This window comes from Poecilia reticulata, linkage group LG5 (genome assembly GCF_000633615.1).
Source record: "Poecilia reticulata strain Guanapo linkage group LG5, Guppy_female_1.0+MT, whole genome shotgun sequence".
NCBI lineage: Eukaryota > Metazoa > Chordata > Actinopteri > Cyprinodontiformes > Poeciliidae > Poecilia > Poecilia reticulata.
The window spans coordinates 7,097,053-7,113,276 of record NC_024335.1 but is presented as its reverse complement, the minus strand read 5'-3'; the positions used below and the strand labels follow the sequence as shown (position 1 = coordinate 7,113,276).

Below are 16,224 nucleotides of genomic sequence, written 5' to 3'. Positions count from 1 at the left end.
AACAGAACTCTGAAAGTAGTTGTTTGAAAATTGTCTCAAAGATCTGTCACAAATATTACTGGTTTTTCATTTATTTCTTTGAAATTCCCTCACTTATTGTATTGCCTTACTTTTGGACTGTCATTTAAATATTTGAAGTTGAATTTGAAGGGATTAAACTCACAATTTAGGCAATGGTTTTTTTGAATTCAACAATGCATTCAGGATGCTTCTATATTTTCATAATTTTCTTTCATAGCCATTGGATTTTCTGAGCTCAATGATTGTCTGTTATTCAGAGTTTATTGTGTGTTTTTAAGCTTTATTTCAGGGAATGTTTAAGATTTATGAAAACACATAAACTTACTGAGGGTATTTTCTATTTTTAGGGGCTACGCAGTGGCCAGCAGCAGTGACGACAGAATGAACGAGCCTCCCACRTCTCTCGGTCTTGTGCCTCATCAGGTTAGAGACACACAAACCCACTCACACTCATCCACTTTATCACTAGGAAGAGAGCTCTGCTTTGAACAGGATGGATACATGTACAAAATCCTTGATTAGACAGGATGTAAAAGAGGAATAACGTAATAAAATAATCTTTTACTTGTCCCTGTGTGGGTAAATCTAGCAGCAAAGTGACATGCAAATGGAAACAACAAAGATGCACAGAAATAATGGCAACAATAGTTCAAATAAAATGGAGAACGTACAGTAAGATCCAAAATACAAGAAAATGTCACAGTTTTAAATAAGCTGCAGATGCAGAATTTAAGAAATGCTGGAAATGTATTAAGATACTGTAAAAACTGAGTAAACCAAGAGCGACCCGAATTAATTATTTGAACAAGTTTGCTGAAGAAGACAAGAACGCGCATCATGAACTTACATCCCTGAACAACGTCGGCTGAAAACTGTAGCAATAACCTTTTTCACTCATTCTAAGCGTCAATGTTTTTCATTTTGTTTCTTTTAATTATATATGTAAATTGTTCTTTGGCAATGCAATAAAATTTTGCAGATTTCTGAATATKTACACAGGGCCAACATTTAATGCAGCTCAAATGCAAATATACACCCACATTATTATTTAGTTCAATGCTATTTACATGCTGTGTTTAGCTGTGAATAAGATTCTGACATATTTCTAACTGGACATTTGACTCTTCTTGGAAGAACCATTAAAGCTCATTTAAAAACAACAAGAAGAAAACAAATTCATGAAAATGTAAACAAATCACTAACAGCCTAAAATTAATTTGACATTTTAAGGCCATGATGAGTGTCTATAAACTCCACACTACAAGTGTAGTTTAACAATAATGAGACAAACTTTCTGTTCTTGATTATAAAATCTGTGAAGTTGTGCAACATATTTCAAAGTCATATTAACTGGTTTATGACTTTGAAATACAGGGTCAAACAGCTGAATAWAGCAGCTGTTCAAATGCATCATCAAAGGGCCAAAATTAACATGAAAAATGCACACCTGATATGTATGTGTATAGATGTTGTTGAAGAAGCCAAAAATACTCAATAMAAAAATTAACAAACTTCATTTTAGAAATAATTTATATGTATGAATTTTTGACCTGTATGAGTGATATACATATATCAGTGCATTTAAAATAAGAAGTAATTATCTTGTTACGTTTTCAAATGAAAAAGGTTTAATCTGCACTGAATAAAGTGAGAGACTGAAWCTTGCTCTGTTCAGTTGAAACAGCATATTTCCCTTAACATAACATCTTAATTAAAGCAGCATGTTTCAATGCGGCACTCATTAGCACACTCACATTTGTCGACCCTCATTATATTTTAACATCTTTCGTTCCCCACAATGGACACAACTTTATGTTGGGTCATTTCAATGGTTAGTTAAAATGTTACAAATAGAAAGATCAAACACGACTCGAGATTGTTAATGAGCCGACTCCTCGTGATTCAAAGCCACCTTGATTAAGACATGGAAGCCCATTTACTGACAGTGAAAAAGATTTTACTATGATGTACATCTAAAGCTACTTAGGCTTCGCACTGCATGAGATTATTTACTAAAAAAGCAAACAAATCACAAAAAACACCTCTTATAAATGCCTCTTATAAATACCTTTTTTTATTAATCAAATGTTGAATTCTGGCAGTATTTTTGTAGTTCTCACTCTACAATTGAAAATTGTGCTGAGACTGTGATTCAGTATTTTATGTAACTGTACTGAAGAAATGAGTCTTTGTGCTCAGGTCCTCAATTTTTTTTCAAAAATGTCACAGAACTCATTTTGTCTTGTCTCGTGTTTTATTTTATTTGTAATTTTTTTTTAAATGTGCAATGTTATAAGTCTGAATGATACAGTTCTTTTAGGAGAGAAAAGCCTTTCCAACGGCAGCCTTGCTATATTGGCAATAATTGAACATCACCATTTACAATCACTAATACCTAAAGAGCGCGAGTAAGGATTTAATGTACATCACCTGAATTTAGAAGAGGTCCTGCAGGCTGGGGTTTATCTGAACACAGTTTGTCCTTCAAATGGTTTGCCATTGTGTCCCCAAGTCTGAGCCAGGAGAAGATTTTGAAGTAAAAACTAAACTTGGTTTGTATTATTGTCAAGTCTTTGCTTCAACCTTGRCTCTAATACCAACATTTTTCCCTCTTTCTAGCACTAGAGTGTTGATATTGATTTAGTTTCATACATACTGATGACTGTTGAGGTGGCGCTATTAATGAACGAGATTGAAGATCAAGGGAAGGACATTTAGAGTGACTGTGCTTGTCAGACAGAATATACACACACATGCTCTTATTTCCCTCCGGTCTGTTCAGATATGCTATAAACTTGGTGGCTTTTATTTTGTGTTTCCAGTGTTAAAACTCAACGCGAGTTTAATTTTAAATGCACAATATTTTATATTGGCGCTTATCAGATAGTTTTTATTTCAGATTTAGTCTTAAAAACAACACATAGTTAAACAAAACAAGCTAATAGCTCTCTTATTAATTAGAAGGAGCTTGAAAATTGGCTGAAATCATAATTAAATACTCAATACTGAGCCACTAGATAAGGAGATTGGATGATTTGGTGCCATCCAAACTATGTTCTTGGCTAACTGAGTGCTGCGTCTCACCACCTCCATTTGTATCACCATCATTATTCATCATCCYGGGAATATCAATCCCTGCCATTTGCTTTGACACCTTTGCTGCTCAGGGTTTTTCTGCCAAATAACCCAAAGGAAAGTGGCTTGCAAATGCGACTGTCTGTGTGTGTGMAGATAGAGATGATTRTTATCAAAAAGAAGAGGTGCCAAAAATAATATGCCTGGGAGCATTGCTGAGTAATCCTTGAGTATTAGAATATGTATTAAGCCTGACAAACGGTGAATATTCAGACTGAGGCCACTTATTCTTTTTGTCTGTGGTGCCACAGTGACAGCTTGTGGCGGTTTTAGAAATTAAACGCTGTTTATATCTCAAATACTTTTAGTTCAGTTTTCCTTTTGCAGCTTATCATTTTTTGCCACAGGTAGTTTGGAGCTTATTTAGGTACCAAGTAACTTTTTAGCAACTGCGACTTCCTTTCAAATTGAGTTTTTCATCATGAATATTGCTTCCCATGCGTGGTTTGCTAAAGGTCATATTGATAGGCGAGAAAGCTGTYAGGAAATGGGCTTAAAAACAGACGGAGCCCCAATAAATGTGTCGTTTGTAACGTATGAGGAAAGTAACATCCGAGTTTTGTGCTGTTTTGTTCAATCAGAACTTCATATCTACTGGAAATGTAATTTTTGAATCACGATACCTGTCCAGTAACTGCTACTCCACAATATTTAAATCACACAGACAGGCAAAAATAATTTAACTGAAAATAAGTTTAAAGAAAACGGATTAAATCTGATTGRAGCTGAGAAAGCCATTCTCAGTATTAAGAAAATGAATTACCTGCAAGCTAACGCTTAGTTAGCTGGGAGAGTTGAATCTCTCCCAGCTGATGTACAGAACTGATTAAAAATGTAGTTTAACTCTCAATGTCTGTCAATCCCACACTAGTAATTGAGGTTTATTGCTAATGAATGTTTTTGTCTAGTTTCCTTAATTGAATAATTTTTATATTGATTAAAAGATAGAAATCCAAATTCTTCTTTAAATTTATGTTTTATGAACTATGTAAATAAGGCATTTATGTCCCCAACTACCTTAGTCATTATAGCATCTTGCAAAATTATTCATACCTTTTGAGCTTTTTTGCATAATATAAAGATATAACCTCAAACTTCAAGGGATTATTGTGATTCTATGTGATAAACCAAGGCAAAGTAGGGTATTTTGTGAAGAAGAAGGTTTTTAAGTAARACACGTTTAACATCTTACAGTACAGTCCAGTGCAAGAAATGACCCTAAAAGTAATCTGATTAGTGAATGTCTCCAGTTTAGTCTATGTGTTATCCGGCTGTTCTGTGAAGATCTCAGATGTTTGTTGGAGAATAAGCAGCATAGTGAAGAACGAGGAACGCATCACTCTAACCAGAAATGAAACTGAACGTAGGGTCAGCTTCTAAAATTTTAAAAGCTCTGAGCATGTCAAGGAACATTTTTAATACATTATGCATAAGTGGAAAGAGTTCAAATTCAAACTTATAACTTATAAGCATGCTGAAGCCTGCTTTACCAAAACATTCCTACTGCTTGAACCTTTTTAGACAGATTATAGCAGAGTAGCCAGGTGTCTGTACTCCACCTTCCCTCATGCAGTGGATGTGTGTCCAGTATCTGTGGAGGCTCTGCAGGTTTACATATTTTAATTCCCACCCACCCATTACTCTGACTCACTTGTCTGCTCACCCTTTCATCATTTATGGACTTGTTTGCTCTGCGAACTCGCCTCTTACATTAATACTGGATTCAGTGACTGTTATTGCAGTCAAATTCACWGTCCTACATTCTTTTTTTGTCATTGGTAATTGCCACTGAATATGCCTTTGCAGCACAAATGACCAGGAATGAATAGATGCAAAGGACAAGAAATTAATTWAAAAAAAATTCAAGAAGATAAATGTGGTAAGCTGATGTTTCTTCTTTATGTATCATACCAGTGATAATCACCAGTATTATACTATAATACAGATATTACAGATTTTAAGATGTATGTCCTATTATTCACTTCAGTTCAGTTGAATAGAATTTTCTCCATTGGTGGATTCAAAGGGGATCCACTAAACAGTCTCTCATATAAACAGTTTGAAGATTTTTCATTCTTCTGTTTGATTCGGATGCTTGTTAATTTATTTTTCTATTTGTCGTCCTTGAATTTCATGATTGCTGCATGCTTGGCAGCATTTTCTTAGACAAGAAGAAAAGAAGGAAAGGAAAGTAGAAAAGAGAAAGAAGCGGGCTCAGACATATTTACAGCAGAGAAGCAGAATGTGTAGGTTATGTCTTTGACATTTAAAAAGCATAACAGAAATATTCCAAAATCAAAATATGCATACAGGCATTGGTTTATCTTTATACGCTGTTTTAATAAAAGTTATTGGTGTTTATCTAGATCATTATTAGGTAAAGATAACCTGAATAAGCCATTCTAAAGTAGCAATTAGCCCTTCCAAGCCAAAATCTGTCTTTGACATCTGTTTCTATCACCAAGCAGCAACTCGAAATGTATCTTTTATGTTATCCTGGAGGAATTTTGGCYTGATCTCCAGAACTATTTTATTGCAGTCAGATTTGAGTGGTAAAATCATGCAACAGCACTTCATATGTATTTAAATAGGAACTTTGACTAGACCGCTCCAAAGCCTTCAATTTATGCTCTTTGAGCTATACAAGTGAACTTCCTGCAAATCACTGTTCCACATCCATTGTGTTATTTTTAGTCCACAGTTGTATTTACCTTGAAATAGCGCCACCTATTTAACTAAAGCTCCTCCTTACACCTGCAGTCTCCAGCCAAGCTCATAGTAGAGAAAAGTTAACAAAATGCCTAAATTATTTATTAATAATCTAATTTCTAATTCAAATTCTTTTTTTCTCACCAATTTATCATAAAAATACATGTATAGAGCAAAAAAAAAAAAAAAAAAATTACTAACTGTTGTCCACACTCCACTTGAATTGTCTTGGTTTTTTTTTTGTTCTTTGATTGCTAGAAATGTATTTTTTTTCAAAACTTATTAATCACATTAAGAAAGCAAAACTTTAATTTCAGTAGAGACAAAAGTAATTGTAATTTTGACATTTTTCCTGACCTAGCAGCTCTGGTTGTATTTGTTTGAAATGGGATCTTCATTCATCTGACAAAGGCTCCTGACGCTTGCTATGCTAACTCGATTAAACAGGGGTCGATTTACAGCGCAGAAGGGATTKKTTTTAATTATTTATAATAAAAGTATTTAATCTCTTCTCATTTTTGTTAATTACATTTACAACATTGGAAGCTGCTATGCTTAGCAGTGTAAAAAAAGATACCAATTGGGTGAAAAAAGTTTTTAGAAAATAGTACACTAAACAGACTGCTGCTACTTATCTTTCCACCACCAGAGGGAGCTCTCTTCCTTGCTGTAAAACACAACACATTCTCAAAGTTTTTATATCAAGTCTGTTTTCACTACATTGTATCATGGTTTTATTTTAATTGTAAGAAATAGCCATAGGAGGGGGGTGTTATTCCCAGATTCGAACATTTATTACTTTTTTTAGCTTATCATCCAAAACTTAGTTTTTCTCACATTTATCCCAAGTGCCTCATTTATCATTTAGATTMCTTGACTGTGTGTTTTTTCACCCCCTATTCTACAGATCCGAGGCTTTCTGTCCAGGTTTGACAACGTGCTGCCTGCCAGCCTGGCCTTCGACAAATGCACTGCCTGCTCACCCGTTGTAAGTGGCACTGTTGGGATTTTTTTTCTGTTGCTCAAATTGTAAGGTTATTMAACGTGGCTTAGTTTTGGAAAAAAAACAAAACAACAACAACTGAATTGTAGATGCAAAGATCCTGATATTTTTATCAGGTCACATTTTGTTACTATGGGACATCACTGTTTTGAAATACAAATTGCAGTCGTAGCAAAAATTGAAGGGGATTCCCAGCTCTCCCATTTCCACATTGTTAAGTCAGTGTAGCTGTGTTGAAATGTTGTTCCTTGAGGAATACTAAAGAGACGCACACAGGAAAGCTGGTAAAACCATCTGGTAACAATCAGGCAGCAGTTGCTCACTGATGTCAGAAAGTGTCGTACGCTCCCACCACTGCTGTGTGTGTATTTGTGAGTGTGTAGGAGTGAATGTGTGTAGATGGGTTGTAGAAGACTACAGATAGTCTAAATCTGCCAAATAGGGGTGGGAAAATTTACTCTCTGTGCTTTTTTTACTGCTTTACCATTGGTCTGYGTGGTTAGTTGTAAAAACGTGTGAGAGTTCTGCAGGAGGAATGGACAATTTAGAGACGGGGACAGTTTGGAAAAAAGTCAGGAGAGAGTGATGGGTGGTGGCGGCGAGGTTGTTACAAGCAGAGGAAATGTAGTACTGAAAAAGGGTGTTGTGATGAGTAGAGAGGGCTGGTTCGCCTCTTTCTCTCCCCCAATCTCAATGCGCTCTTTGTGTCGATAAAGAGGTCATAAAGCCCCAGATCTATCACTTTCATGTGAAGACAGAGAGAAACTAAGAGATGGAGGGGGGGGCAGGGAGTTGGCTCGCTTCAACTCCAAAACTTTTCTCCACCTACGCCTAGTGAAAAAAAAAAAAAAAAGGATGGCGTTCCAGCCTATCTTAAGGTGTCATGTTTCTGCCTGTGTGACTGATGAGATTATTTGGTCTGCACAGAGCTGCTCATATGGTCTGATAGGGTTTGGGTAGAGACTATAGGCAGGAATAATGGACATAAGTAAGACAGGACAGATCTTTTGGTCAGGCGGGGATAAAGGTTTTTAAGTAAATATGTTTTAATCCCACCCACACATCTTCAGCCTCTCTGTTTTGCATTTGCTTATCTGCCTTTCACTCTTTTCTTTTCAGCCTACTCCAGTTTCACTTCTCCTTCTTCCCCCTTTTCCTCGCTTCCTGCTCTTCCTCCCCCATATCTCTCCTCTCTTTTGTGTGCCCCTGTGTCCATATATCGGTGTGCTCCCTTTAATGGCGTTGGTGAGAGTGTGTGCGTTGGTCTTTGTCTTCACTCTGGATTTGTGTGTGTATTTCTGCTGCAGTCAGCTGTGTGCTGCCAGGTCACTATGGAAACAAAACAATTCAGCCTCTGTCTGGGCTGGAGCGGTTCCTGTAGAGTTGGGGCTTTTCATTCTGTTTGTGTGTGTGTGTGTGTGTGTGCATGTGTGTGTGTTTTCTAACTCTTGTGGGGCTGGAAGCCAATAAAACTACTCGCCAAAGAGTAAATCACAGCTGACGTGGCATTGTCTACAACCATGCCAGACATCTCTTACTACTGCTGTTTGGACACAACAAAATGTGCCACCACTATTAATGGGAAGCTTTATTCTGCACAATGATTTGCATTTTTTTTGTAAAATTTCTGCACTTGAACTATAACTTAGTATTATTTCTGCTTTTTATAGTAAAAAAGAAAATAGTCGTGAAAATACCAGTGTAAGTTGAGCTCTATATTGAATCTTTGACTTTCCGATGCACCGTCAAAGAAGTTGACTTCAGACCCTTTAGACACTTTTGCTGAAAGTATTCACAATACTTWTCCTACTTCCTGGTATAATTGAGAATGTATCAGTCTTCTAAGAAAAATATTTTTTGGAAAAATGTTTTTTTTTTCTTCAACGCTAATATCTCCACATACCGTTTGCATTTCAAAAGAAATATATTTTCAAAGAAGTTGTGTGAATGATCAGGGATTCCTGAAACACTTGAGAGCTGAATAGATATTACAGCACTTTGCACCAATCTTTTCATTGAATAACTTAAATAAGAGAGTAGATATTGTTGTTGAGCTCATATATCTTATTTATGCAATAGTAGCACGAACAATGCTTTTATAATTGAAAATATTGCTTTTTGTGTCAGTATTTGGTTTTTGATTAAAATATGATTGGTTGCAATTCATTAACTATAGACCCTACAATTTGATAAAAAAAAAATGTTCATCAAATACTACCACTAATTCAGATTTACATTATCAATATGAAGACATGAGTCACTTGGTCTTATTTGGCTATTAAGACTCAGGATTGTCCTCTTGATTATTATCAGTTATGACTCTTGACTAAGGTGAAGTATTAGCTTCCTTTATAAAATAATTTGAGAAACTTTCTTGTGCTTTTATAGTCAGCAATAATTATAATGCYTTATGTATCTGAATGTTCCACTAAGTTCTTAATTATTTGCCGCTACTGAAGAGYATTAACACCATTCCTTTAACAAGATCACAACAAATGAGATCATAAATCAACTCAAACTTGGCCAGCTTCCTGTCTGTGACAAAGCAGATGATTCTTGATATAAAAACATGGTTAAACATGAATAATCTAAATTCAACATCTTCCATTCAAATTAAATGTTGTGTTTGTCTGGCATGTGATGGCAGTCCAGWGTTGGAACGTGGGGGTACGAGTCATATACTTCATCATGTGGAGTTCACCCCACCTACAGGGCAGCTGCAGAAAATAAGAAATATGATGATCAAACACTGAGTAATCTTTAATGCATCTACAAAGTAATGTCTYTGTTATAGATATTTACTTACTTKTATGACTCAGTAGCAGATGCTCTTCCAGCTGCTTGTAATACTATCACTCTTCTTGTGGATSCACCATATATATCATTTTGTGCTGTTTTGTGTAGACACAGCCCCTTGGAAATAAATTCACAAACCACCCGTTGCAGATGTATCAAATTTGTTGGTTCTTCTGAGTCCCCAGCTTTGTGCTTTACTGCCCGAAGATATTAAATCCCTTTTCATTGTGCATTCTTTCATATATATATTAAAGGTAATGTTTAAGTGCCGAATGACTTGATCACTAAATCATCAACGGAAATCTGTGTGCTTTTCTGCGGCTTCGTCAGCGACATTTTAGCAAAGTTGGTTTCTGCTGTTGGAGTTTCAAATAGCAGGGTCCATCTGTGGAAACGGAGAATCAAAGAAATGGAATGGAAATGGAATGGTGAAATGGAAGATGGAGGAAAGAAAAGAGAGGTTGAAAAGGTGAATGAGGGGAACGTCACTGTGCATTGTGAGTGGTGTGTCTGGCTCCGGGACCAGACGCCAGGTTGAGTCTGCAAAACACACAAATGCACGCACACTCACACACACACACAAAGGCAGTTCTGAGCACAGTGTGCAGATGTCTCAAACAGTGGTAACTCTACACCTGCAGAGGAGGCTCCGTAGGCGTCCATGAAAGGCTTGTCCAATCTTAGGAAGGTAGTCGAGAGGGCAGAGGATGCTTGCGTGTGTGGGGGGGGGTGTGTGTGTGTGTGTGTGTGTGTGTGTGTGTGTGTGTGTGTGTGTGTGTGTGTGTGTGTGTGTGTGTGGGTGTGGGGGGGGGGGTGTTTGTGGGGGTGTCTGGATGTGTGTATACTGCAGCAGTGGTGTGGGGATTTGAAGTCGGTTCTGATGAAACATCAAGGTAAACACACTGCATTGACTTCAAAGGCTTCACAGAGGGGGAAGAAAGGTTCATTTTACACTTCATCTTGTTTAAAACTGAACTGCTCAATACTTTTACATAAATCAAACCAAAAACCTTCATAAAATGATTATCATTTAAAATATTGTCAGGCCAACTTGTGAATTTTGTGCCGGGTTGAAGTAGTTCTTTGCTACAGGGGGAAAATCCACAATTGCAATATTATTATTAATTGTTACAGTAATTATATTAGTTGAAAATAACCRACATTTTCATCACTCATGTCCCCAAATCTCCAATATGTTTAGCATCTTGGTCAAAAAAGTTAAAGTCAAGTATGGACATACCAGGCAGTGAAAGTAAATCCACATTGTGAAATATACCAGCAGCATTCAGTTTGAATGCATGATACTTGAAATATAACCTAATCCCAAATATAGCATCACATATTCCAATGTTCTTTGTGATTCAATATATTGTGCATCTCTAGTTTAAAGTATTCTTTATTGTAGCCTCTTTTTTATAATGTCCAGTGAAATCATTTATCTTTGTTTCAATTTTGACATTACTGTATCAATCAGAAGTGTAAGAGACTGACATCACTTTGAYCACTGAAGCAAATCAAAGTTTAATCCCTCACTACTACGAGTTCACTTCAAACCGACTTTAAACGTTTACTTCTTTATTCTGATGTTTTCTTTTTGCTTCCATTCAGGTCCTGGACCATTATGAGAGGGAAGGTTTCAGCTTTCTGTCCAAGGTTTTTAATTCTTCCCACTCATTCCTGGAAGACCTCACAGGACTGACTCTGCTGCACCAGGAAACTCAGGCTGCAGAGGTAAATCACAAACCCACACTCCATCAAAACTTGTTCCACTCATCTTAGGAAGAATTTAACTGATTCATTTTAATCATTTATAATTTTAAGAATCCACAATGGTGTTGCAACAGGATGACAAATTGTTACAATGGTAAATATCTTTCTRCATGACCAAAAAACTCAAATAATGCTCATCCCTTTTCACTATTACTGATTTTAGTACTTTTTTTTATGTCGAGATATTATGCCTTCATTATGTGTTGCGTTTCCTACAATCAGATGATCTAAAATGCTCTGAAAAGAGCTCATCTATCGTTCTTTCTGTCGTAAATGGGTAGTATACATGTACACTGCTGGCTTAATCACTGGGTGCTTTAATTGCAGAAGCGAAGTCTTCATTAACCARTATGGTTCTTCATGTTCTTCACTGCTTCATGTGACAACGCTCATTTTGAACTGCAAGGCAGGGTTGTTAAGTCAAATTTTGTCTGGTTTCCCCTACAAATCCAGTATTGTGAGGGTAATATAGCAGGATCTCTGTACGCCTGTCCAGAGTAATTTACATGGACGTTCATGACAAAGAGGTTGCTGAGCCTGGACGAAAAGCCTTATCCATCAGGTCTGAGCCAGTTTTTTCCAGTTTGGCTGTGATCTCTAAATATGAAGATCAAATGAATGTTGAGGCCGTACAACACAGGAAGTGGATGTCGCTCCAGTTTATATGTGTGGTAAGCCGGATGAGCAAATACTTTTATCAAAATTATCTGTATTAAGGCGCCCAGAAAAGTTTCAAATTCTAAATTCTTGAAAAACTTCAGGAGGCATCTCACTTTGTTTTTGTAAAAAGTACAGTGTGTATGAAAAACATTTCACTACTTATAGGTATCTTCCTTTGAATGTGTAGTTGGAGAGACAGTCAGCAACATTCCTGCGTTATATCTTTGACGTTATAAAGTTTATCTTATTGTATTTCTTCAAAAACAAACCACTAACCTTTTGTTTTGGTCTTGTTAAAAATCCTTCTAGCTGACTTCTATAGACCACTTTGTCTTAGTTCAGTGAGGTTGTAATTGTACACTGACAAGATGAAGACATTYATGTTAGTGATGTGCCAACACTTGCACTGTCTTGCACGTTTTCCACTGTTATGTAAACAAGTAAATGGCAGCATGCAGTCTAGAGTTGGAGGGGGAAAAATGCTCTCCCTGTCTAGAAAACTGCAAATCAGCATCTAAATTTTATCTTTTGACAATTAATGCTTTGTTTGGATATCAATTAAAAGATAAATGTATAAATTAGAAATGCTTACTTTTTACTTTTGTACATGCTTGGAGTCTGAATAACAAACCATTTCCAAACCAAGTATGGTTTGTAACCATACTTGGTAACCAACCATGGCTGGTTGGTTACCAAGGTAATTACCAAACCAATTACCTTGGTTTGGTAATTTCCAAACCAAGTATGGTTTGGAAATTACATCAGCACTGACTAAAAAATACTTTGGGATTTTTTGTGTTTGTCCTGTTGTAGCTTTGACTTAAATGATTTCACAGGACTTGTTTGGATAGATGCACCTAAGGGAACAAATGTTTTTGACCTTACAATTGCTTCTCTACCTCAAAGAATATATTTTTTTCTGTATTATTTGTTAGACTTAATATTTTACAGAAAACTGACTTTTTTTATCCAAAAGCTGAGGAACCTTTTTCCTCTAACCTTCTACTCTTTGACTTTTCTGCCATTGAGCTCAACTTTGATTCTTGTGGAACAACAAGAGGGATACATTTCCGGCAAACATCCAGAATAGTCTGTGGTGGAATATGGGTGGTTTTCCTCAAGACTCCCCTCTGACAGCAGACGGAGGGAGCCGAGGGAGAGGCGGAAAACGAGCGTGGGTGGTGGGGGCTGGGTCTTATCCAGCCACAGTGTGGGAATTTCCCATGTAGTTTCTCTGCAACTCTGATTTATTAAACATAAATGGTGAATGAGGCGGAAAAGAACCAAGAAAATAGACTGAGATTAGAAGACGTCTAAAAAGAGGGTGATTAGAAGAGGTAGAAAACAGAAAAAGAATGATATGAGGGAAGTTAAGTATAAGGGACTTATTATTTACAGTCCGTCTCCACTTCATTCCCTATCATTTTGTATATCTCTTGTTCCTTCCTTCTCTCCCCGCCCCCTTCTCCGTCTTTGACGAAGCGTGTTGAAGAGTATGGCGTCAAACCCTTTCTCTTCAATCAGAACATAGAGGGATTGTTTTGATTGCTCAGCCCACTAGCGCCAGCAGTCTTTGCGCCCGTTTCCTCTACACTGATTACTTTTTCTACAAACTACTGCTCTTGGATAACATTCTCTAGTGAGTCTTTCTCTGTAGTCGCAGTAAAGAACACTAGTTTTTATTTCTCACTGAAATGAAAACTTTTCCTTTTCAAAGATTTTTGCCTATGTTTTTTCCTTGACCTATATTTTAAAGTTTCCTGTTGTGAAACAATAATTGAAAGTGAAACTCATTACCCATTGTTCTATATCTGTATGTTGTTTTCAAGTTGGACATTATACCCCACTAATTTTTTTGTTCTTTCCTGTATCATCAAACTGCATTTAGCAYGGTGAAAGAGTGTCTGTGTGTGTTTTTGCTCACTCTAACGTGTGTGTGTGCCGGTCTAAGCTATAATTTACGTCATCAGATGTCTCCACTATGTACTTAAGGTCTATTTTGGGTGAGTTTGTAACATGAGAACCACTTTTTACGCGGTCACCGTGGGGTTTTGGGGCAGTTCAAGTTTGGTGAAATTTTAGACTGAAAGCTGTGCGTATGTCTCTGTGTGTGTCCGTGAGCGTGCGTGTGTGCATGCTCATAAGTCACGCACAAACCCCTGTGAATGGCTCCTTTGTGTAAGCAGTCCTGCTAGGATTTCAAACTGTGGTCTGAGCACGGCCGGGTGGAAAATCTACTATGAGTCTGGCAAAGTAGTTGCATGYATTTCAAACATTTGTATGCAGCATATTGCATCTTAGCTCTCATGAGACCTGAGTATCCAGCCACAAAAATCTAATATCCGTGACCTGACCTGAAACTGCACTGTAAAAATCTAAGTAACATAGAGAATGGAGCTTGTTTTTTTTTTTTTTTCTTTTAGGTGAGGAAAGAACTCATTATGAAAAGATATTGACTTTACCACCATCATTCTCTGTTCTATCTTTGGAAAAAGAATTCTAGAAAAAAAAAGGCTTTTTATGTTAGATTAGATTATTTAGAGCATTGGTTCTGAACTGCTTTAAAAAATATTCAGTCATTTTTTCCAGGCCTTAATCAAAAGGATGTCATAAAAATCTGATTAATTAGTCCCARCTATTTTTGACGATTTTAGTGGAAAATGCATAAAATGAAAAACTGCAAATGTAGATAATTATTGTTTCTAACTCACATTATCTAGTTTTATTTAAAAATCCTTTCATGGAAACTGTAACCAACATTGCACTATAGAGAAAAAAAAATCTCTTTCTTAGTAGTCGTTTTTTTTTGTGGGGGGGTAGTTTCCCCAAAGAGAGTGAATTTCAAAAGCATTCAGGTTTACAACATAATCATTTCGCCTGGCTACATATTTGAATCCAGTTGCTAGAACATGTTGTGCTTTAAAAATACTTAATAAGCACCAAGTTCTCCCTTGATGCAACACCAAAAGAAACCCTAAATTTTCAGCAAAAATGTGAAATTTGAGAATAGTTTTTCCTCCAGATAAGACGTCTCAAGTTTCAAGGATTRATTTTCTGTTTGATATGCGTTTTGTCTTTAGCTTAACCAGAGCTGGGACGCTGCAATCACAGAGACAGTTTTAACTCGAATGGTGAGAGGAGTTTTGTTACTCGAGTGGCAAGCGAGGGATACTCGCTCATCCCAGTGCACCACCAGAACTGAGTGAGACTTWTTTCTATGAAAAACTTAACATAGACTCACATGATAGCTCCTCCACCCAACTCCCTTTGTTGCTTGGCAACATAACTATTTCCATGGTGACACATTCAGTCAACATCCCTTTATCAGGAAGACAGTATCTCAAATAGCCCACATTGTACCTAGCATGTTCAATTAGCATATGACAAACTTTGCATGTTGTATATTTTTTTGGCACCAAGAGCCTTTAATGAACTTCATTGAACAGTAATTTGACAGCAAAGAAGGAATCAAACCAAGAACAACCACATTGAGGACTATAGGCTCTAATTGTGGTGCGCCTGTTCTGAGCCACGCAGCACCCAACTTTTCTTCTTCTCTGTCTGATAGTTACAGGACAGWATATCCGCTTACTGTAAGGAAGGTTAATAGACTCCATTGATCGATTGAGCCAGAAACCCATGACACAGTAATTGGGAAAATTATTTTAAATTACGTCCTTCATTGTTGAGTCAAGAAAATGTCCATTTGACATCTTTTTGAGCTTCTTAAATCTCTAAAGGTTTTAAACTGGACCTGTGAYTCTTAAGCTAGGATTAGGTACCATAGGTTAGAACTATAGAGTGCTATAGAGATGATCTACGTTTGTCTACRTACAAACAAAACCAGTGYATTAAACTTTTTCAACACAGCCAAATGGAATCCAATCTYAGCACTGTGTTGTTAAAAAGATAATTAATCCCATCAAGGTATTTGTTTTGCATTTAAACTTGCATACTGTCATAAAAACTGGGGAAGAAATCAATAAATTTGAGTCTGGAAAACTATGAAAATTWGAAATTATGAYTTTACTTTGGATTAGTACTAACTTAACTTGATGAGGTCAAATAAGTAAAAATTGGAATTAGAACAGAAACAAATTATTATTAATTTGCATCATAGTAGGTAATTT

General features: G+C 36.6%; 1 protein-coding gene across 4 annotated transcripts in view; it reads left to right on the top strand.

Annotated features, from left to right (window-relative positions):
* Positions 1-16,224, top strand: part of atg7 (ATG7 autophagy related 7 homolog (S. cerevisiae)) — a 77,633-nt gene that overhangs the window by 30,126 nt on the left and 31,283 nt on the right. For 3 of the 4 annotated variants that reach the window (XM_017304973.1, XM_017304974.1, XM_017304972.1), the window contains exons 16-18: positions 369-444; positions 6,773-6,853; positions 11,273-11,443. In XM_017304973.1, coding sequence (XP_017160462.1) covers positions 369-444; positions 6,773-6,853; positions 11,273-11,443 — 328 coding nt within the window. Of the gene's footprint in view, positions 1-368; positions 445-6,772; positions 6,854-11,272; positions 11,444-16,224 lie in introns of those variants that run through there. The other variant, XM_008408544.2, reaches the window with a different exon arrangement.